General features: G+C 39.9%; 1 protein-coding gene across 1 annotated transcript in view; it reads right to left on the reverse strand.

Moving 5' to 3' along the window:
• RASSF6 (Ras association domain family member 6) overlaps positions 1-24,214 on the reverse strand; it is a 63,394-nt gene that overhangs the window by 25,297 nt on the left and 13,883 nt on the right. The window contains exon 2 of the mRNA XM_055140015.1: positions 15,037-15,129. Coding sequence (XP_054995990.1) covers positions 15,037-15,129 — 93 coding nt within the window. The remainder of the gene's footprint in view (positions 1-15,036; positions 15,130-24,214) is intronic.

Here is a 24,214-nt window from a genome sequence, read left to right on the forward strand (position 1 = left end):
TAGCTCTTATTATTGAGTGTAAGGACAGCAGACACAGTTTTGTTTCCACTGGGATAAAACTTCTGATGTGCTGAGTTTAAGAGTTGTCAGTAAAGCAAATGACTTTTTACATAATCTATTCCCTCTGATAAAACATCTTGATAAAGTTTAGTACAAGTATCCTCCAAAGTGGTTAACTTGGGACCATGTCTAATTACAAAGCTCACTCTCTGGGAAGAAATTGCTTGGAAAATGCTTTTGTACCTGAATTTTACTAACCTTCCTTCATGGAAACAAGTCTTCAAATGACCCAGGGAGTTGAAAAACTGTAGTCCCAAATCACCTATCTTTATAAACACTGTTTCATTGGAATATAGTCACACTAATTTGTTTGCTTATTATCTGTAGCTTTTTTCTTACTATAACAGTAGAGTTAAAGTTGTGATAAAAACCACACAGCTCACAAAGCCTGAAATATTTACCTGGCCCTTTTCATATAAAGTTAGTTGACCTATAAACCGCATATCACATAAAATAACTGAATACCATAGAGATAGTCCATAATTTTTTTCCCCACTATAAGCAGAATCTTTCTACTGGCAGAGAGATTCAAGAAACAGATGGTACTTTGAAGGGGAAAATTAAGCAAGTATTTATCAAGCAAAGAAAACATTAACAAGGATATGTATCCATTTCCTTGATTTTGGTGGAAGAAACTGAGTTGGGATTCTAAGGACATACCATGTACGTGGCTGCTACAATAAGCTGAAGAAGCAGTAAGGGCAAGCTGAAGAAGCAGTAAGCATCCTAAGAAGCTTAGAATTCACCGTGTAGGCAGTGGCTTGTGAGTATTAGAATCCAGGCAAGAAAAAGACCAAATTCTGAGATTCTGGAAGACGTTTCAGGATAAGACAAGATTGAAGCAGAAAGAGAATGGGGCAATTGCAATAGCACTGAGGTGAAGGTGTAGGAACCAGAGAATGGTCTGTGGATTGGGGATCAAGTGTTAGACATGGAGAGATCTAAAGCCTAGATGAGATACAACACAAGCATACACATTATAGAGTTAGGGAAATACAGAAATAACTAAAGTGCTACCTGGGCAGATGTTAGCCAAGGGAGGGGGACTCTAGGGGCCGGAGTGATAGTTCAGCGAGTAAGATGCTTGTCTTGCATGCAGCCCACCAGGAGTTATCTCCAGCTCCACATATGTTCCCCCTCGCCCACCAAATTGCCAAGAATTATCTCTGTGTTCAGAGGCCGGAATAAACCCCGACTGCTGGCTGTACCCTTTCCTTACCCAAAAAGAAAAGGGACACCAATTTTATACACGCTGTGACTTATCTATGGTAATTATAATAGTCTCTTAAATGTTGCAAATAGACATCACTTCCAATTCCAACCCACTCCCACCAAAAATAAGAAATCTGTTCATCTTTTCCTCTAAGACCACAAGGATATCCCCACCCATTCCAATAATTTTTCTTAGCATAGCTGTTAATTTCCCTAAGAAATTATAAAATCGGGGCTGGAGTGATAGCACAGTGGGTAGGGCGTTTGCCTTGCACGCGGCTGACCCGGGTTCAAACCCCAGCATCCCATATGGTCCCCTGAGCACTGCCAGGAGTAATTCCTGAGTGCAGAGCCAGGAGTAACCCCTGTGCATCGCCGGGTGTGACCCAAAAAGAAAAAAAAAAGAAATTATAAAATCACTGTATCACTGTCATCCCATTGCTCATTGATTTGCTCGAGCGGGCACCAGTAACGTCTCCATTGTGAGACTTGTTGTTAATGTTTTTGGCATGTTGAATACACCATGGGGAGCTTGCCAGGCTCTGCTGTGTAGGCGGGATACTCTCGGTAGCTTGCCGAGCTCTCCGAGAGGGACAGAAGAATTGAACCCTGGTCAGCCGTGTGCAAGACAAACACTCTACCCGCTGTGCTATTGCTCAGCCCAAGAAATCATAAAATAGTCACTTAAAATGGATTCCACATCCAATCTTCTCAGTTTACAAATCTGTGATGCTTGGAAGTCTAAGTAGAGATATACCCAGCAGTAGACAGAAGATGCAAAGAACCTAAACATTTTCTAGGTGGCACCTAAGAAGCAGATTTTTCTAAAATTTAAAAAAAAAAAATGAATGTGAAATAAAAAAAAAAAAACAGTGTAGAACAAATTTTTAAAAAATTATCAAAGTGTATAGCAGGGCTAGTATTTATAAAACTAAGGAATGAAAAAACAGACATAAAAACTGGAGATTAATATAGTGATGCCTACACTCATAAGTTTCCTGGGACGGAAACTGGCACTTGGCACTAGCAGTGCAGAGAGAGGCTATTTGTCACAGCTGCTGCACACCCAGAATTAGTCACTGCAGCTCCTACAGGAGTACTAAGCGGTGAGTGACTTAACACGCAGGTGGCCAAGGTGGAGAAGGATGCAGAGGAGAGCTCAGGGTTCCTGTTTCTTTAAGTCTTGGGTTGAGTGAGTCAGACTGGATCTGGAGCTAACTGCAAAATGCTCAGGTGTACTTTGGACTCTGTGGCCCGAATTTCAGCTGCTCAGCAGATGGGAATTGCCCACACTCTGATGAATGAATAATGAACTTGTAAGAAATGAGTTCCTCTGGGGCTGGAGTGATAGCACAGCGGGTAGGGCGTTTGCCTTGCACGCGGCCGACCCGGGTTCGATTCCCAGCATCCCATATGGTCCCCTGAGCACCGCCAGGGGGTAATTCCTGAGTGCAGAGCCAGGAGTGACCCTTGTGCATCGCCAGGTGTGACCCAAAAAGCAAAAAAAAAAAGAAATGAGTTCCTCAATCTTATATTAGTTAGTGTCTGGGAGACATTGAAAACATTTAAAAAAAAAAAAAGGGCCATACCCAGTGATGCCTGCAGCATGGAGGTGGGAAATGCAGGTGTGTGCTTGTGTGTGTGTGTGTGTGTGTGTGTGTGTTGGGCGGTGTTGAGCCGTGGCTCAGAAAGTGGTGTAGAGGGTGTGGGACAAGAAGTGAGGACCTGGCTCAGTTCTCTTGGGTCTAGCAGTGCTTGAACTTGGGGGCTAACAAGGCATTCGAGGTTCATGTGGTACCAGAAATAGAATTGGGGGCTTTGCAGATGCTGATTATGCACTTCACCCCTTTAAGCCATATCCATGTCCCTTGGAAGAAACCATTTTTCCCCTCTAATTTTATAAAGCTACAATACATATGGATATTGGCTAGCAGACGAGATGGAAGCAAGTGATATTCTGCATCTATGGATAGAATGAATATCAAATACAAGCTCTCTCTCTTGTTTTTGTTTTTGATATTTGCAATGCCAGGAATTAAACCCAGGTCTCATGCATGCAAGATATGTGCCTTACCACTGAACCATATCTCCAACCCTCTCTTTGGTTTCAGTAATTATTTACAGCACAGTTTAATGGGTATTCAATCCCCTTCCTAGAAATTTAAAGAAAAAAAACCTGTCCTATTCTTCAATAAGAAATCATGACCATTTAGACCCACTAAAATAAATGGAAAAAAATAACATATAACTGAACACAAACTTCAGATTCCTATGTGACAACATAAACTTCAGAGAAAAATAGAACTCAGTGAGCCACGCAAGAGGCATTTGGGCAATGGTCGCGCTTCCTGGGCTGGTGTTTCTCCTCCCAGAGACTTGCTGGGAAGTGTCCAAGGCTAGGTTAGGCGGCCACTGATGGGCATCGGGGAAGCAGCATCACATGCAAAATTCTGTTATACACGTGTCACATTTAAGAATAGAAACAGGGTGGAGGGAATGTTTCCCAGCACAGCGTGATCCCCTGAGCACCACCAGGAGCAACCCCCAAGCACAGAGCTGCGAGTAGCCATTGCCTAGTGTGGCCCTGAACCTCCAAATCCATAAACAAACAAAAAGAACAGGAACTTCAAGAATGTCTTACCTTTCTACAAATACAGGAAGGCCTAGGCATAATAAAAACACGAACTAGTTCTCATATATTTATTCCCTCCTTCCATCTTCCCACTTTCACACTAACAACCTATTCTGCTCAGAATGTTAAACTTCAGCAATAAGTTAGATAATAGTTTTAGTTAGTAGTTGCATATATTTTATATAAAATATATACAAATTTTGCTTTTTGGGTCACACCGTCACACCTGGTGATGCACAGGGGTTACTCCTGGCTCATGCACTCAGGAATTACTCCTGGTAGTACTTGGAGGACCATATGGGATGCTGGGAGTCGAACCCGGGTTGGCCATGTGCAGGGCAAACGCCCTACCCACTGTGTTGTGCTATCGCTCCAGCCCCCAGTTGTATATGTTAAGTTAAAGAAAAAAACTAAAGGTATCTTTTAATGCAGTTAATATAAATTAAGCACATAAAAAAATAAATTGATTATTGGCTGAGAATGAATTTTCATTTCATAGGCTGTAATTATATGTACTTTCTAAACATTATATAAGAAGTGTTCAGTTATAGTGTGTTCCTAATTTACTGCTACGGTGAGAGTAGGAAGGAGGGGTGTCAGGTAAGCGAGTTCATTTCAGTGGCTATTTAAAACCTTGCCTACTGACAAGGCATCCAGCCAAAGATAATGAGAGAGCTGGGGTGGGTGATAGTGGAGATAAAAGGAAGCCTCCACAAGGCAACTCTCTCCTTACTCCTTCACCTCTACCCGGACAGATGGCAGACAGATGGTAGACAGATGGCAGTGCAGCAAGAGGGTCTCGTGCATGTGGCTGTGGCCAGAGACCAAAGAAAGGCAAGGGGATTTGCATCCACTGGGGTACAGGCTCATGGAGGCCCAGGGCCATGTGACAGAGCAGCAAGACCCAGGCAGGGGACATAGGTGACATGGTTCCAGCTGCTGAGTTCAGATAAGGAATGCGAGCACTGTGGGACAGGAACAGGCCGTGATGCCCTGGAAGCGGAGACAGGACCAGGCTATTGTCTGGACGGAGCGATGGGGGACAGGACATGTGGTGCTGTACACGGGGGAAAGGAGAGGCCTGGGCATTAGGGAGGAACCAGACTCACTTAATTAAACACTTACATAAACTAACTTCTTCAGCATCTGAGTTTTGTATGCAGTTCTTTCATACTCAAGGATTTAAGAACTCAGGAATAAATCCACTTTTGCACAAACCATTTTGTTCCCATAAAAGCATAAAATAGGGGTCTGAGAGATGGTACAGGGATTGCAGCATTTACCTTGCTTGTAGTTGACCCCTGGGCTGGAGCAATAGCACAGTGGTAGGGCATTTGCCTTGCACACGGCCGACGCGGGTTCGATTCCTCTGCCCCTTTCGGAGAGCCCGGCAAGCTACCGAGAGTATCTTGCCCACATGGCAGAGGCTGGCAAGCTACCCATGGCATATTCGATATGCCAAAATCAGTAACAACAAGTCTCAAGATGGAGATTTAACTGGGGCCAGCTCAAGTAACTCAAATGAGCAATGGGATGACAGTGACAGTGATAGTGACAGTAGTTGATCCCTGGGGATGTAGTGGCCAGCACCACGTGGTCCCCTGAGCACTGCCATGAAAGGATCCTCGTGGGGCTGGAGTGATAGCATAGCGGGTAGGGCGTTTGCCTTGCACACTCCCGACCCGGGTTCAAATCCCAGCATCCCATATGGTCCCCTGAGCACCGCCAGGAGTAATTCCTGAGTGCAGAGCCAGGAGTAACCCCTGTGCATCGCTAGGTGTGACCCAAAAACCAAAAAAAAAGGAAAAAAAAGAAAAGAAAGGATCCTCGAGAGCAGAACTGCAAGTAATCCCAAGTACTGCCAGGTGCCAAGTGTGCCTCCCTGCTCCCCAAAAGCATACCACAAACTCCTGTGTGTCTGTGGGAAGATAGAACTAGGAAATATGAAGACAACATAAAAGAAGAAGCAAACTTTATCACATGACTCTGCCAAGAAAAACCACCATTTTATGTTACTGGCATGTGCCAGCCGCAGCAAAATTCGCCTAATTCACTTTATCCTTTGTTACTCTCAACTTGATTTCTGGAATTAAAATTGACAGTTTCCTCAGCCCCTCTTTCATTTCCAGACACAGCTTCATGTCTTTTTGCCTTTGGCCTCTTCTCCAGAGCAGGATTAGGCAAGAATGCCTTTCAACCTGTGCAGAAAGATCTTCCTCAACTTGTAAAATGGGGCGTTTACATTTCCATTGGGAATGACAGGATTAGGTTCCACTGTTTGGAAACTGAGAAATAAGGAAGAGAAGAGGACTGTCTTAAGTGAAGTAATACTGCATTTAGTAAAAAACTAAATGATTCGGGAGTTCTAAATCTTTGTCTCCCAGCTTTCTTTGGAGTAGCTACTAACTTTTCTAGCAACTTCACCAGATCATTGATGGTCATTGGGATGGTGGCACCTTTGCTCTGTTCTTCCCCGAAGTTCTTCCTGATATTCTTAACTCCCTCTTTAGGATTAACAACTAATAAGGAAAAGGATCCGAGAGTCCATATAATCTACCAGTAACAGAACCAAGAAAGTAATAGAAACAGATTTGCATAAAGCCAACACTTAATCAATCTCTATCCACTTTGATCTTTTGGTAGCATGGTAGCATTCAGATTTGGGGGTCATTTATTTTGTTAGGATTACTCCATTAAAAAAATAGTCCAGAGCCATTCATGGAGAGAAGTGGTGGTTTTCTCGAGGGTCCTTAAATACTAGGTCTCAGGGAAGGCAAATGGATTCAAGATTAAAAGATAATTTCACAGTAATGAAAAGACAGTAGAAGTGAAGGCTAGTCAGGAGTACAAAACAAAGAAAAACACTTGAAACATTTTCTTAATTATGAAAATTTCACCATTTAGGGAATGGACTTTATTGACTTAGACCAATAGCATCAGATGTTGATAAAAGAGAGAAGAGGGTTGAGTTGTATTCTTTTTTAGAGTAAGAGTGTTTATGAAGAAAACTGGGCTATGTGTTAGATCTAACATCTAATTTTTGAGAATTCCTTTATAAGGGTAAATGTCAGTATTTTTAATTTAAACACACCAACTAATTTAAGCACACTAATATGTTTTGTAAAAAACTCAGATGAAGAGAGTAATTCACAACCTATTATTACAACTGGGTCTGCAAAGAGCAGTTTTCACATCCACCTTGTTATCACATGCAGCTGAGTTCTACTTGTGGATATGGAAGAAAGAAATCTAAACTTTACCTTCTCCCTTTTATTACAGAATTGCATAGGACATATTCATTGGTCACCCTAATACTATTTGAAAGTCAGGACTCCTGGTTATTTTTCTATTCAAAATAAGCCTTTGAAACCAGATCTACTATTAAATAAAATCGTTTGTTGTTATTGTAACCAATTGTTTTTGAGAGAACAAGGAAACATTTAGTACCCAAGAAAGTACTATTTGAGAGTTACAGAAAAATTGTGTGCTTCTATAATTGTGGTAACACAACACACCGAGGTCAACACACAGGGAGTTCTGAAACTGGAGCTAGCAGTAAGCTTGGCTGCAGATTTATTATGACAAAACTTGGGAGTGGCACCCCTGAATTTCCTTACTCAGAAAATCTGAGATGGATCCTTGAAGTTTGCATTTCTTGGGTTATTCTGAGAGCAGATTGCTAGTTCAGGAAACACACACTTTAATATCTGTAATTATAAATGATGGGATGCTGAGAATGGAGGTGCTGTTACTCTTAGGGGAAGTGATGTCTTCTACTGGCAGATTGCAGTCCGACATAAGTGGCCATTCCACTTAGAACGGCAAGAAATGTGTGGGGCTGGGGCAATGGTACAGTGGGTAAGGACTTGCCTTGCATGCAACTGACCCAGGTTCAGTTCCCAGTATCCCATATGGTCCCCTGAGCCAGCAAGGAGTTAGCCCTGAGCACCAGCAGGGATAGCCCCTAAACAAAAAAATTAATAAAATAAGTAAAATGGGAAGAAAGGAAGAAAGGAAGAAAGGAAGAATGAAAGAAAGAAAGAAAGAAAGAAAGAAAGAAAGAAAGAAAGAAAGAAAGAAAGAAAGAAAGAAAGAAAGAAAGAAAGAAAGAAAGAAAGAAAGAAAGAAAGGAGGAAAGAAGGAAAGAAAGAAGGAAAGAAAGAAAGAAAGAAAGAAGGAAGGAAGGAAGGAAGGAAGGAAGGAAGGAAGGAAGGAAGGAAGGAAGGAAGGAAGGAAGGAAGGAAGGAAGGAAGGAAGGAAGGAAGGAAAGAAATGCACACAGTTGGCCACCAACATGTCTGCTCCTTCTGCAGATGCAGAGGTAATATTGTTCCATCAGACATTTCTTGAGAGGGGCTTTTTCCTAATATTGCCTTAATAAAATAATTTTCCTATTATTGCCTTAATAATTCACAGACTTACTGGGTTTTGTCATCACAAATTATTTAAAGTTCTGTATATTATAAGACAGTTCCCACTGGCTGTCGTGTAGGAGTTGGAGGGCTGTGTTTTCAGTAAAGTACTAGAAGAGGGAAAATGGAATGGAACTAGATGGCCTTAGAAACTGGTCTGGGTAAACCTTAGAAACCCTAGTGGCTCCAGAGGCCTTCGAAGTCGATTACAGTTGGCCTTAGAAACTCCATATGGGAGGGAATTTGAAGTAGAAAATTTTAGAGGATTCAAAGAGGATATCGTGATGGACATTGCAGAGGAACATTCGGGATGCTGAGGAATGGACTGTACAAACAGTCCAACTCAGAGGAAATTGCAGGAGTCTGGGCAAGACACCAGATTGTAGCCCCTTGGAAAAGATGTTAAGTGACTGGATTTGGGAGGTACAGCGAATCACACTTGCTGGGGACAGAGCTGAGAGAAAGGAGCTAGTAGGTCCTTGTCAGCCCATAGGGGGTTCTTGCTCCTCATTCTTCCAGGACTTCAGATTTGTTTTCTGGTTTTCCTAACATAAGTCTTATAGTTTTGGTTTTTTTTCCCCACTTGAAAAGTAAACACAAGTGTGCTCCACAGCACCGGTCACCCCTGGAGCAGATGGAGACTGTCAGAGGACGCCCTTAGTGTAGGAAGGGCTGAGGACTTTGGCGGGTGCAGGGTGAGGACTGCCTGGACTTCGCAGTCTGAGAACAAAGAGGGTCTTTGTTCTCTTGATACATCAGTCAATTCTCTAAAGAAGCCTTCAACAGCTTTAAAGATAAGCCTTGTGGAGCACTGAGACTGTTACTAGCGTCAGCCACTGGGGAGCCAGAGTGTAAGGATGGGCGGGAGTTAGAGATGGACATGTGGGATTGTCAGGATTCTGCAATGCGGCCGTGACTTTGACCACTGAATCACCTTAATTAAAAAAATATATATCAAGAAACCTCCTTGTTTCTATTATATGCATCCTCTACTTATTCTCTACACTTTACTCCAAGTCTCTTGTGCCAGTACAGGGAAAGTCCTGCTTGGCCCTTTAAAGAAATCCTTTAAAGAAAAGCTTTTCTTCGTGCCCTGCACCCCAGCCACAACTGGGTGCTTTCCAGCTGATGGAATCATGTGTTCCTTCTCACCATGAGGCTTTCAGGCTTACTTCCGGTCCCTGGAATACTTTCCTGCCCATAACCCTGAACTATGTTAGCCCCCTCCTCATTTCGATCTCTGGGGCCTTCTGTTCAGGCTGAGTTCTTATTCTCCTATCGAACTGATTTTTCTTTCCTTCAGAATACTTTCTTAAACCAGTAACAACAGCACCACCCGCCCAGATGCACTGAATCAGAGTTCCAGGATCAGAGCCCAGAAATCTTTTAATAAGCCCTCCAGGCAATGAGAAAAGCTCAAATTAGAGATTTGTGGCTTCAGACTATACGAGCAGGTCTTTTGTCTGTTGCTCAAAATTCTATACCTCAGCATCTTGTTCTGGTAATCAGTGATTCATGAGAGCACACTAAGAGTGATGATAACAAAAAATTAAATCCTAGTCTATTTTTATTTATTTATTTTTGCCTACTTTTTGAGTCACCTTCAGGGGTGCTTAGGGGCTATACCTGGCTCTGTTCTCAGGAATGACAGTGCTCAGGAGACTATATGTGGCGCTAGGGTTTAGAACCAAGGTAGGCCAATGCAAGGCAAGCGATTTAACCCCTGTATTATCTCTCTGGTCCCCAAACTTTCTTCTTTCTTTCACTTCTTCCCTCCCTCCCTCCCTCCCTCCCTCCCTCCCTCTCTCCTTCCTTCCTTCCTCCCTCCTTCCCATAATTCCTTCCTTTCTTTTTTTTCTCCCTTCCTTCCTTTCTTCCTGATTTGAGGCCACATCTAGCAGTGCTCAGAGCTTACTCTTGACTCTTTTGTTCAGGAATCACTCCCGGTGATGCTCAGGAGACCATGTATGGTGCTAGAGATTTGACCAAGGTTGACTACATGCAAGGCAAGCACTATACACTGTATTGTCTCTTGAGCTCCCTGGCTTACTTTTAGAGGAGAAAATAATCTTACACTGGTTTGGCTAATATAATCAGAAATTTAAGTAAACTCCATAAGTGCAATCTATCATTTAGTCTTCAAATTTTGAGTTCACCAGACTTTCTTCTTTAATTTATATTAAAAAAAATGTTTTAGTTACCAGGGCCTGGGGAGGCAGTAATTGGGAGTTAGTGTATTTTATTTTGTGTTGAGGTGCCAGGGACCGGGCCCGAGGCCTCATCTATTCAGATGCGCACTGCACCACTGAGCTACAACCTTGGCCTCTCTCAGACTCTCATTGGAGCATTTTCAGTGGATTTGATACTTATTGCTTAAAACTGAAATGATTAAACCTACAAGAAATAGAAAAAATTAGACAAACTTATTAGGAATAACACATTATATGCTTCCTGATGGTTGTCAATATATGCTTATAGAAGATATAATACAAGAAAGTTTAACAAATTATCTTTTTCACATCTCTGGGGCTTTTTATAACATGAAAACATATGATATATCCAATTTATTGTCATCATAAAAATTTATTTTTGCCAGGTAATCAAATATGAATAATGGGGATTTAAAAATAAGCAACAAAGAATCCACATGTAGAAAATATTTCTCATTTTTTAAATAAGTTGGTCCAAACTTTTGCCTGTTGCTCAAAAAAATTCTGCTTCTTTGCATAGGGACAGCAGTGGAGGGTTTTAGGTACTTTGGAGCTGATGGGGTGTGCTAATTTTGCATCTCAAATTAACAAAAATGTTAATATTTTCTATGTAACCCAATTGTACTAGTGACCATGTCATCTAACTTATGAGAAAAATAATTTTAAAATTGAAATAAAAATAAAAGTTCTGATTTCTAAGTAATCATGTCGGAGGAGACGCCTTATGCTTTAATTAAGATTAAAGTCCATCAGAAACTATTGCCCTCTTCTGTCTATAGACCTGCTGTGCCAGGACTCTCTGGGGAACAGTGTTTGTTCTGATCATCAAGAGAAGACCCTGGTCCAGGAACTCAGGCCAACGGTGTCCAGCTAACTCTGCCGGCAGGCAGACAGGAGCCCCTCTGGAACACTGGCTCTTTGTAAGAAAACCAACAGGTGGATGCCTCCTTTGTTTCAGAAAAAAGTACCAAGGACCATGTCTGGAAAAAGGAATAAGGCATATTGGGTGAAAAGATTTTGCTAGCAAGAACAATGCACACATATTTTTTAGTTAGTTAATTTTTTTTTTTTTTTTGACTACAGGGAGAAGAGTTACAGGCTGCAAGGGTTAGACTAAGTTCCTCAAGTAAAAGAGTCTAACAAGTTCTCTAAAACTGGATTTATACTTTTTTTTCTTCTTCTTGATTTTTGGGTCACACCTGGAGATATCGGTTCAAAGGTTACTCCTGGCTCTGCAGTCAGGAATCACTCCTCACTCCTGGAGGTGCTTGGGGGACCATATAGGATGTTGGGGATCCAATCCGGGTTGGTCATGTGCAAAGCAAATGCCCAGTCCACTGTACTATCGCTTTGCCCCCCCTCTTTTTCTTTTTTTAAATACAGGCTTGCCATTTACTCATCTCTGAAGTGCCCTGATTTCAATCCCAGACTTAAAATTGTTTTGAAAGCAGGAATATTTTGGCCTTTAAAAATGAACAACGTGGGGCCTGAGAGAGAGAACAAGGATTCAAGTCCTGGCTTCGTGTTCTCCAGAGCCTGGCTCAGTCCCTGCCGTCTCACCCAGTCCCCTGAACACCACCAGGAGTAAGACCTCGGCACTAAGTCCGAAGTAAGTCCTGAGCACTGCTGAGTGTGGCTCCCAAACAAAAATAAACAAATAAAAATAAACACAATGGGGGCTGCAGTGATAGCACAGCGGGTAAGGTGTTTGCCTTCCACGCGGCCAACCCGGGTTCGATTCCCAGCGTCCCATGTGGTCCCCTGAGCACCACCAGGAATAATTCCTGAGCGTATAAGCCAGGAGTAACCCCTAAGCATCACCAGGTGTGACCCAAAAAGCAAAAAAAATAAAAAATAAATAAAATAAACACAATGGACACCTGAGATAGTAAAGAGGAAGGTATTTGCTTTGTCCAGTCAAACCTGGTTCCATCCCTGGGGCCAGCTATGGTCCCCTGACTCCTCCAGCAGTGATCCGGAAGTGTAGTTGTAAAAACTGAGCATATATTGGTTGGGTGTGGCCCCAAAAACTAAATAAATGCAACAACCACAAAAGTTCACTGATAGTATCAGGAAAAGTTTTATACTTCTACAAATATTTGAGAGTGACATATCTTATAGTAATTCAAATTTAAAAATATACTTGTTAAAATAATTATACTTGCATAGGAAGCAAATTATTTAAACAACAAATGTGTAAGTGATTATCATGGATCAATTAAGCTCTTTCTGTAATTTGGGGGCAATTTTATGGAAAAATAAATTGAGAAAGAAAAAGGATGAAGTATTACAAAGGAAACAAAAATTATTTTGCAATCACTCATGTATGAAATAAATGGTTATTTCAGTGGCAATTCCTGATTTTTCTTATACTATGAATACACACGCAAGCAAAAGTAAAGAATGTGAGGTCAGGGAGTTACTATCCTTTGGTTATGGCTACCAGAAATCAACATGAATCCATTTAGAATAGAACCAGTAAGAAACCTGTTCTAGAGAAATTGAGGGTTTAGGGATGGGAGAATCTCGAGGGGAAAAGATACACTAGTGGGCCAGAGAAATAGTGCAGTGGGTAAGGTGTTTGCTTGCCTTGCATGCTGAGGGCCTTGGTTTGATCCCCAGCACTGCATAAGGTCTCCAGCGTCCCACCAGGAGTGATCTCTGAGCACAGAACCAGGAGTCAGCCTTAAGCACTACCAGGAGTAGCCCAAAAGCAAAACAAACAAGCAAAAGAATTGGGAGGGCATGGCGGCTCTTCTGTGACTTTTGACTTGAGTTTTTGTCAGAGGATAAGATCTTAGTTCATGAAGAAGCCAGCGAGTGCAGACAGCAGATGGGCCGCCCTATGTGAGTTGGAGGTGCTCTTAAGGGTACAGTCTAATGGTTTTTGGGAGAAAGGTCTTGGCTTCCTCCGGAATCCAGGAAGTCAAGAGCGGTTGTGTCACAGCTGAAGTAAATGAAGGGAAAAAAAAAATTATCTGACCTCCCGCTGAGAAGTGAGGCCCAGGAGTCATTTAGTAACGTAACAGCCTGGGCAGATGAGAATCTTCATTTCATGAGCTGAAATGAGTCCAGAGCTGGTAACAGGAAAATATACAAATACATTCGCACATGCTTCTCCCATGCCTGTACTATTTCTTCTCTGGACTTCCAGTCCATGTGATAAATTTGTTTTCCTGGTTGGACAAACTTATATTATACTGTTCAGAAGATGCATAGGTAAAAGAGAATGCTGTATAGATTCAGGGTTACTACCTGTTACTACCTTTCAACATACTGACCTCTCTTCATAATTGTCGTTAGGAGGCAGCAAATACAATCAAAATATTAGCGCAAAATATTCTTAGTAAGACCCTGTTCTTCACCTTCTCTCCCTCTCTTGTAGGTTCCAGGTTCCTTACCATTTTCCTCATCACCTCTCCTGTTTTGTTTATAATCTATTTTATAATCTCTCTACTTCTACAAGAAAATCTCTTGCTTTTCTTGCATTCTCTTTTTTCAAAACTTCCATCTTCTTTTTTTTTTTAACACTACCTCTGTCTGAGGCCTTCCCTGGGCTATTTTATATGGAACCATAGCCCTTCCTATTGTGCACAAGCAGCACGCATTATTTCTTTCACTGTTTTATTTAATTATTCATTTATTTATTTATTTATTTGCTTTTTGGGTCACACCTGGCAATGCCCAGGGCTTACTCCAGGCTCTGCACTCAGGAATTACTCCTGGCAGTGCTCGGGGGACCAAATGGAATGCTGGGAATAGAACTCGGGTCAGCCACGTGCAAGGCAAATGCCCTACCCACTGTGCTATCGCTCCAGCCCCCTCACTGTTTAATTTTTTAATACTTTTTGAGTTCTAGTAGTGCATAAATACTTACTAATTATATATATATGAATTGTATCCACCTTTCATGAGCTAACCCCATGAAGGCTAGTGTTTTGTTTGGTTCATGGCTGAATACTCAGGGTGCAAAGCGTAAGCAGTCAATACGTATTTGAGGAATAAATACTTGAAGCCTCTATCTTTCGCTGCATGTCTTCTTCTCACCTCTTATATTTCACACTTAGTCTCTAATTGTGTTTTTAATCCTGTTTATGGCATTTTTATTTGCTCTGCTTTCTTGTTACCCAATCCTGTATTATTTACATCTACTTCCTTCTGTCATTTACTTGGCTTTGTTTCCCTTCTTTGCTTGGGTCATGTTCTGGTGCCACAGGTATTATTATTTTACTGTTTAATCTTTCCCACCCTCAACTTCTGCTCTAGTTCAGCTAGACTTTGTCCTCATCTTTTCTCTAAGAGTTTTCAAATACTTTCTTTTTCATTCCCAAACTAAGTTGCTGGATGCTGAGCAGATAAAATATAATCTAATGTTAATAAGAAAGTGTTCTAAGAAGCAAAGAAAGAGGGAACAGAGAGGAAAAAGCTATTTTTGACCCTTAGTCTAACTACATGGCTATACTATTGATGACTGGTTGAGTAGAATGACATTTAATGCAGGTATAGTTACTTGGTGATGAATGTCCTCTCATTGATGAAGATCCAAGAAGATTGGTGAGCCATCAGAGTAAACTTCTCCTTATTGAGATCATCTGAGGATATCCTAAAACATTGGAAAACTATTAATTATAGGTTCCTGTGATACAATCATAGATTAATTTCTGACTTGAATTTATATATATATAATATTTAGAGAGAGTTTTCAAGTAGTGTTTCACTTGTGGAAATATGATTTGGGTTACAGTAGGAGGAAAGAGGATTTTTAACCTTGTGCTGTGTACTTATATTCTATAAACCATTATACAGATGCCATATCATTGAATCCTCAGGCACAGATGTTATTCCAGAAGTCACAGATGTTATTCTCTCCATTTCAAATACTTTTACTAAGTAGAGGAAAATCTAATTTGAAGTCAGTTTTAAATATCTCAAAGCTTCTACAATTTTCTTTTCACCAGATTCGTTCTATAATTTGGGAAAGTTTACATGAATACAATATATGAATACAATACTTGTCACATGAATGAGAATTGCATATATGAAAAAGACTGGAAACAGCTAGTTTTGGGAAGAATGTGGTGGAAAAAGAACCTCATTCACAGCTGGTGGGAATGTTGTCTTGCTTAACCTTTGTGGAAAACAGTATAGGAGTTTCTGAAAAAAGTATGAATTGTGAAAAAAATTTGTGAAAAGAAGTGTCAACCGTTCCACACAGCTATTTCTACTTTTGACATCTACCCTCCCTCCACCAAACACAAAAATATTAATTAGAAAAGATATATGAACACCTGATTATAATAGTGCTTAGTACAATAGCAGGATATGGAAACAACTCAAATTTCTAATAACAGATAAACGGATAAAGAAGTTATGGTACATATACAAAAATGGAATATTACGGAGCATAAATAGGATGAAATCTTACAGTTTACCACAACTTGGATGGAACCGTAGGATTTCATGTTAAGGGAAGTTAGTCAGTGCGAGAATGACACATACCAGATGATTTCACTCATATATAGAGAAACAAATTAAGGGAAAAAACCAAAACAGTTTTGATTGATGACAAATCCTTGGCCTTGGATTATAAAACTAAGATTAGCAAGCAATGATGGGAGGAGAAAGAAAGAAAGAAAGAAAGAAAGAAAGAAAGAAAGAAAGAAAGAAAGAAAGAAAGAAAGAAAGAGAGAGAGAGAGAGAGAAAGAAAGAAAGAAAGAAAGAAAGAAAGAAAGAAAGAGAGAGAGAGAGAGAGAGAAAGAAAGAAAGAAAGAAAGAAAGAAAGAAAGAAAGAAAGAGTGATTCGAAATAACATGACGACCATGGTGGAGGGTTGTAGTGTCATACAATTACTTTAAACATCAAAAGTGTAAATGATAACATAAATTGCAACCATGTTACCTAAACTATAATTGATAATAATTATAATAATTTAATTATTTTATGAATTGGTCCATTCTAAGATATTTTTCTGTGTCTTAGAGAATTGATAGTGAGGTGTAAAATCACCTCCAAAATTTTCACTTGTAAGAAAATAATCTTAGGGGCTGGAGCAATAGTACAGCCGATAGGGCGTTTGCCTTGCACACGGCCAACCCGGGTTCGATTCCCAGCATCCCATATGGTCCCCTGAGCACCGCCAGGAGTAATTCTTGAGTGCAGAGCCAGGAGTAACCCCTGTGCATCACCGGGTGTGACCCAAAAAGCAAAAAAAAAAAAAAAATGGAAAATAATCTTAGAGTAAAGAGTAATTTTAGTTTTGTTTAATTTTTAGAGTTGAGAGTTTTAACTACAACTCACTTTCAGGGAGCTCATAAATGACATCACTAAAACCATTGTTTTCAAACATTTTACCACTACAACTTGTGAGAACAACTGAAAATCTGTGGTTTAAACCTTCTTTCCATGAGTGTTCACATAACAGGGTTTTTTTTCTTTAACAAGTAATAAGATGGTGTTTTTTTCTATTACCTGAGGCTCCACATAAAGTTTAAAGTGTTCTCCTCTGTTAATATACTTAATACACTACTTAATATACTCCACTGTTAATATACTTAATATACTACTTAATATATACTTTGGGGAAAATATACTTTATTTTTCATTTATAGAAGTTTCCTGTTTTAAACTGAAAATTATATTCTAAGCAGAATTTAGGGAAAATAAATAGAAAGGAAAAAGAATATATAATTTAATAAATCTCTAAAGATATATGTTAAAGAGAACATGAATAAATACTAGAGTGAGAAGGCATATAAGTTGATGTTATGTATTCCTCTTCGTAATCAATTTGAGAGAGTAACAGCTGTGTGACGAATAGACATAAAGAAAAAGGCAGACAGCGGTGAAGCAGTAAGAAATTACCTTACAAACCACTATGCTTCCCCAGTGCTAATGATTTGAAAATATTTTTTTTTCTTTTTGGGTCAAACCCGGCAATGCACAGGAGTTACTCCTGGCTCTGCACTCAGGAGTTGCTCCTGGCAGTGTTCAGGGGACCGTATAGGATGCTAGGAATTGAACCTGGGTCGGCTGCATGCAAGGCAAATGCCTACCCGCTGTGCTAATGCTCCAGCCCCTGATACACAAATTTAAGAATAAAATCTTAAATCAAAGTTGTACTAATAATCTATTTACAGTTGATGGAAATATTAGTTATATTTTGGTAATGTGTATGTACAATTATATATTAATGCATATACAAATCAATACAAATTAATGTATGTACATAAGAATGAATGTATGTACAAATTTGGCATCAAACCATTAAGAGAAATCCTGTTTATGAAGCTTTGGTATTTTTTTGGCACACATTCTAAGAACTTCTAAAGTTTTCAATTTATCACAGTTCTGATACTGCCAGGTTTTAGTATTTAAGTTATCATCCTATTCCATCTTTTTCTAAATGTACAGATGTACTTGGGGTGCTTGAAACTTTAATTTATTGGTACAGGACTTACTTTTTATTTAGAAGCATTAAAATAAAAAAATGCACATAAGGAATTCTGCCTGTCTGAAATAATGTTTCTGAAATCTAACTGGTTTTATATCTAATAATAACATTGCCAGAAACCTATGAACATTTTTTATATCTTGTTCAATTTTCAAGGCTTCTATGGTCCCAAGAGATATTTTGAAATCATTGAAATTCTTTTGGCAATATGGCAATATAAGATAGCTGGAGTAGATAAGGGCAATGTTTGATGGTACATAGAAAAGAGAAAAATGTACTCTGTACAGTAAAAAACTACAAAACAAATCCGTGACAAGGAACAACTGATTAACTTGGTAAATTTCTGTACTCATCCTAGAAAGAATCTTTCCTGTATGATTCTGTGCAAAGGGAACATATTTCTTCTGTTGCAGCAACTCAGCTCAAACTTGATGAACCCTGTTCCAGTCCCACATGCAATTTTAAGTTTCCAGGCAGCTAAAATCAAGTTTTGACTTGAAGGGTTGATTAAGTGTGACATAACATCTTGCCAGTCTCCTTCAGGCTTGAGAAACTGTGGTCAGATGTAAATAATAATCTCCTTCATGCTTTCATGAAAATGGCATTAGGGTGTGACCAGAGATTTTAAGTATAATATATTCTAGTCATTTAGTTTTATAAAAATTCAAATATTTTATTTGTCGTTCAAGACTATATGAAAACAAGAGATAAAAACCATAATAAAAAGGGCAGATGAAGAGAAAAATTTTAAACAAGTTATTGTTTATGAAAATAGGGAAGGGAGTCAAGGAGCTAGCTTGGGGTCAGGAGTGTATCTTTACCTGTAGTAGGAACAGAGTTAAACCCCCAGGATCACATCTTTACATGGACTAGGACCGGAGCTAACCCAGTAACCCCCCCAGCAATGTTGGGTGTAGCCTTGGGGCTGGATTTGTTGTTGCTTGAGTGAGCACAGGGTGCCGGGGATAGAATCCAGACTTGCTGCATGCAAATCATGTAACCAAGCTCATTGAGTTCACTATATGGTACAAAATAAATTCTCTTTAACTTACTGTTAAAGACTTAAGAATCAATGGAAAGTTAGAAATATATATTAAATTAGAAATATGTGTTTAGTTCTAAAATAGAGTAGTTTTCTTTAAACTCTTGACCTGGAAACTGGGGAGAGGGGGGACCTGGAAAAAAAAAAAGCACAACCCCTGATCTTGCCAAGCAACAAAAATCATATGGTTATTCTGTTATACTGTTAGGTGTTTTGGAAAGATCCAACATAAACTAATGATAAAAAAAAACCCTCTTCAATAAAATGGAGGCCATAAGGAACATACTGCATTATAGTAAAAGCCATGTATAGTATCCCACAGCTAATATATTTAATATAAAATGCTGAAAACTAAGTACAGGCAGAAGATAAGGAGATAAGGATTTCACTTTCCCCACTATTATCCAACACAGTATTAGTATTAGTGATCCTAGTCACAGGAATTAAGGAAGAAAAAGACATCAAAGTAGTGACCAGTTGCCAAATCAATATGCAAAATCTATTGTATTATGGTATGCAAAAAGCAACCGTGTAGGGAAAGAAGAGAAAAAAATCCTGTTTGCAATCACCTAAACAATAATAGAAGTACCAAGAAATCAACTTAATAAAGAAGGTGAAAGGCTTCTATACTGAAAACTAGTTGTTAAAAATAAATGGAAGAAAACACAAGGAAGAAATAAATTCAATATTTATGGACTGGGAGAATTAACTTTGTTAAATGATCATCCTACCCAACTATTATGCAGATTCAATGCAGTCGCTAGAAAAAAATCCAATGGCATTCTTCATAAGAATCGAACCTACTAACATTTATTTAGAACCATAAATGACCTCAAAGAGTCAAAGCAATTCCCACAAAAGTAAACCTTGGACGGCATCACTGTCCCAACCATAACCTCTACTACAAATCTTTAGTAATCAGAACAGTGTGAGAGCAGCAGATGGGTGAAGCCCTGAGTTAGATTCCCAACATATTACACACACACACACACACACACACACACACACACACACACACACACACCACGTACACACACGCATAAAAGAAGAAAGTGGTTCAAACTAGAATGAAAGCAGAAAAACTAAACATTGGACTAGAATTGAGAATCCAAAGATAAATGTTCAGATATATAAATATTTATGGCAAGTGGGTGAAATGGGGAAAGAAATGTCACTTTAACAAATGGTGGTGAGAAAACTGGATAGCCCCATGCAAATGGATAAAACTGGGACACTATCTCACACCAAGCAGAAAAGTTAACCAAAACTAAGCCCGAAACCATAACACTCATAGAAGTGAACATAGGTAAAAACTCCATATCCAGTATGACTCCAGTAATTCAACTCCATTAACAACTAAAATAAAATCAACAAATGTATTTACAACAACCTAAAGAGTTTCTGTCCAGGTAAATAAACTATAATTAAAACAAAGTGGCAGTCTGCTAAATGGGAGAAAATATTCAAATTTTATATGTCTGTCAAAGTGCCTAAGTGACTAAGATATAAAAAGTGCCAAAATGTCTAAGATATAAAAAGAACTAACAATAATAAACAACAACCCCCTGAAAAAGAAAAAACAAGGAGTTAATCTAAACAGATAATTTATCATAGAAGAAATATATGAGTCAAAGCGATAATACGGGGATTAAGGTACTTTCCTTGCATGCACCTGACTCGGTCCCATCCCTGGCATTGCACATGGTACCTTGAGCACTGCCAGGAGTTATCTCTGAGCACAAAGCCAGGAGTGAGCCCTGAGCACTACAGGATGCCTTCCATCTCCCATAACCCCCAAAAGACATACACAAGGACATAAAATCTCATTATCATTTATTATCAGGAAACTCAAATCAAAACTGCAATGAGGTACCACCTTACACCTATGAGAATGATCTTTATTGAAAAGACCAAGAACAAGTAGGGATGTGAAAAAAATCATTCACAATTGGTGGGAATGTAAATTATTCCAGATACTGTGGTAAACAGTATAAAGACTTCTCAAAGAATTGAAACTAGTACTACCATAGAACCCAGCAATTCCGCTCGTAAGTATCTGATCAAGGAGCAGAAAAACTCAATTGAAGATATGTGCGCACCCATGCTCACTGCAGCCTGTTTACAATGGACGCTATCTAGAAACAAGCCAAGTGTGTAAAAACAGACAAATGGGCCAAATGTAATATACAAACACAGAGAAACACCACTCAATTATTAAAAATGAAAGTTTGCCCTTTGCAACAATATAGATAAAACTGGAGTTGGTCAAGCTAAGCAAAATAGAAGGAAAAGGGCAAATACCATATGATCTCACTCAAAGGTTTGATACAAATTAACACAATAAGGGTAGACAAAATGTCTAATTAAGACACTTAGACTCTAAGAAAAGAATTTCTATTGCCAAGGAGGTGTGGAGTGGGCTGAAAATATCCAGTATGACATGGACAAGGTGGAAAAACACTGTACCTCTAAAATATATCAATACAGGGTTGGAGAGATAGTACAGCCTTGCATGAGGCCGACGTAAATTCGGTCCCTGGCACTCCATATGAACCCCATTGCACCATAAGGAGTAATTCCTGAGTGCAGAGCCAGGAGTAACCTTGAATATTGCCAGCTGTGGCCCAAAATACCAAAAAAGTTAAATTAAGTTAAAAATAGAAATACTTAAAGTCATATAAACCAAAATCATCTCACTGTCACTGTCATCCCGTTCTTCATTGATTTGCTCAAGTGGGCATCAGTAATGTCTCCATTGTGAGACTTTTTGTTACTGCTTTGGGCATATCGAATACGCCAGGGGTAGTTTGCCAGGCTCTACCATGTGGGTGAGATACTCTTGGTAGCTTGCCGGGCTCTCGGAGAGGGGCGGAGGAATCGAACCTGGGTCAGCCATGTGCAAGTCAAACGCCCTACCCGCTGTGCTATCGTGCCAGCCCAAAATCACCTCAGTGAAAATAAATTTAGAATACAAGGATCATCCTTACTTGATGTAGTTAAAGCAAATATCAGATAAACCTCTTCATATTAAAAGAATATGTCATATACACATTATTATATATGTAGTTATATATTGAGTGTATATTCTTATATATCCATTATTTTGAACACAACTGGAAACAATTTTTTAGAATTATATCTATTCTGTTTTGGTTGAACAAAGTAGTAGAAAAGATACACACTCTAAATTAGACCTTAAAATTTTTAAATTTTAAATGGATTGCTTTATTTCTAACTTTTTGATTACAGAATCAGATCTAGAGTACAGTTACATAGTAATGTTTAGTTTGACTAGCTTTTAGAATTCTATCCACAATACTCCAGTCACCATCATAGCAGTTCCAAGTATGTTGGGGAATTTCAACTCAATACTTTGAAATAACGATGACACTGTGGATTAACTATTTTAAATATCTTATGCTCCTAACTAAAGTAAGAAGATACAATCTCATCAAGAGAAACATTTTTCTCATCACAGCTATGTTCGTTTCTTTATGAAAATCGCCAACATTAATAAGACCAACAGTGACATTGACAAAAGAAAGAGCAGTTTAAATAAGACTTTACAAGACGAATCACTTTCTGTAATTTGGCGTGTGAGAGCCAACAGAAAATAAATGCAGATCGTAATCTACCACTTCAGTACAAACGATAGATATGCCATTATTTAAGAACATGGTTTAGTGTGATCCAAGTTATTCAAGGGCAATCTCTCTTCTAAAACAGTCTTGGCTTCCACAATATGGAATGTCTGTCAAAATTACTCTCCTACTGTAATTCTGATTAATAGAAATAACAATTATGAGTGTGAGTTTCTCAAAATAAAAGTAATTGATGTATAAGACCCTGGGTTCCGTCCCTGGTGCACACACACAAACAAATAAAAGCCCTTGAGCAGGACATGTTAGAATTGACCATTTGAAAAATGTTTGAAAAATTAGCAAGGAGCCAGGCAATTTCAGTGCGCCCCGGAGAAGCGGTGCTTCGCCACCGGCTCCCAAACCGCTCCCCCGGCCCCGTGCTCTGAAAATCGATTGACTCAAGTTCTTCCATGCTGCCCTGCCTCCCTCAACTCGCCCTCCCCAATCACCTCCTCTTGGCAGCCTTGCTTATATCGTAATGCAAACAGAAGGTACCGTTTATAGAACGGTCGTTTAATTACTGCCAAAGTCCTTTTGTCGGATCCTGTTAAGATGCTTATTTTATAGATGCCAACCTGACTCTGGGCGAGGTTAATCACTCGCTGTGGGGAAAACCCCTAAGTGGCAACGTTGGGATTTGAGCCTACGACTCTCCCGCTCCAGAATTTGTATTCTTAACTCATGGGGTCCTAGGCAATCATTTGTGACCCTTCTTTCATTGACTGGAGAGCCCCCGAATTCTACCAGAAAGCCTTGCCAACTTCTGTGCCGGGGTGGAAGACTTCTCTGCCCTGTTGTGGAAACAGAAGTTTAGCGGAACCCTCAATTAGGAAGGTCTTTCAAGTCTGCTGAGCCAACACAATTTTGCAACCCTAAGAATTACGGAGAAAAAAAAAGGGGGTGTCACAGAGGACTCTGGCATATTTGCCAGGAAGCAAGTTCCAGGTAAAGTGCTCACTGAGCTATTTCCCTTGAGAAACGGAAGGAGGAGGTCAGTGGCCTCAGCAAGCGCCCCAAGCCCCTTCCCTGTTCCACTCCACGTCCCCCCAAATTTCCGCCCCTCTCTCGCTTACCAGGGCCAGAAAAGGCAAGTCTGGAACATATTTGAAAATAAAGTAATATGCAGGTGAGGCATGCACAATCAACTCCGGTGGCCCACGGATTCTGCTTTCTAATAATATGCCCTCAACTTGACCCCGGGTGCGGAGTAGAGGGGTTCCCCTGTTTTTGCCTGTTGTTCACATAGTGAACAGAAAGTACACCCCCGTCCACTTCGTCTTCTTTTTCTATTTTGTTTTACCTTGGCTGTCAGCTGAGCTTCTCCGGCAGTTTCCTCCTGGTGATCACCAGCTCTGACTGTGGGACGGCAGTGCTCACTCACCTGCACGCGGGCGGGTGGGAGGCGGCAGCGGGGGAGGGGCTGCCCAGGGCTGCTCTGGGCTGCGCTGGGCTGCAGGATCCTCAAGCCCCAGAAGCTGTTAATTATTACTCCTCCTCGCCACAGCAGGGAAGTGTTGGAAACCTGAGCCCCTCCCTTGCGCCTCAGTGCATGTT

Source organism: Sorex araneus, chromosome 5 (genome assembly GCF_027595985.1).
Source record: "Sorex araneus isolate mSorAra2 chromosome 5, mSorAra2.pri, whole genome shotgun sequence".
In the NCBI taxonomy this organism is placed as follows: Eukaryota; Metazoa; Chordata; class Mammalia; order Eulipotyphla; family Soricidae; genus Sorex; species Sorex araneus.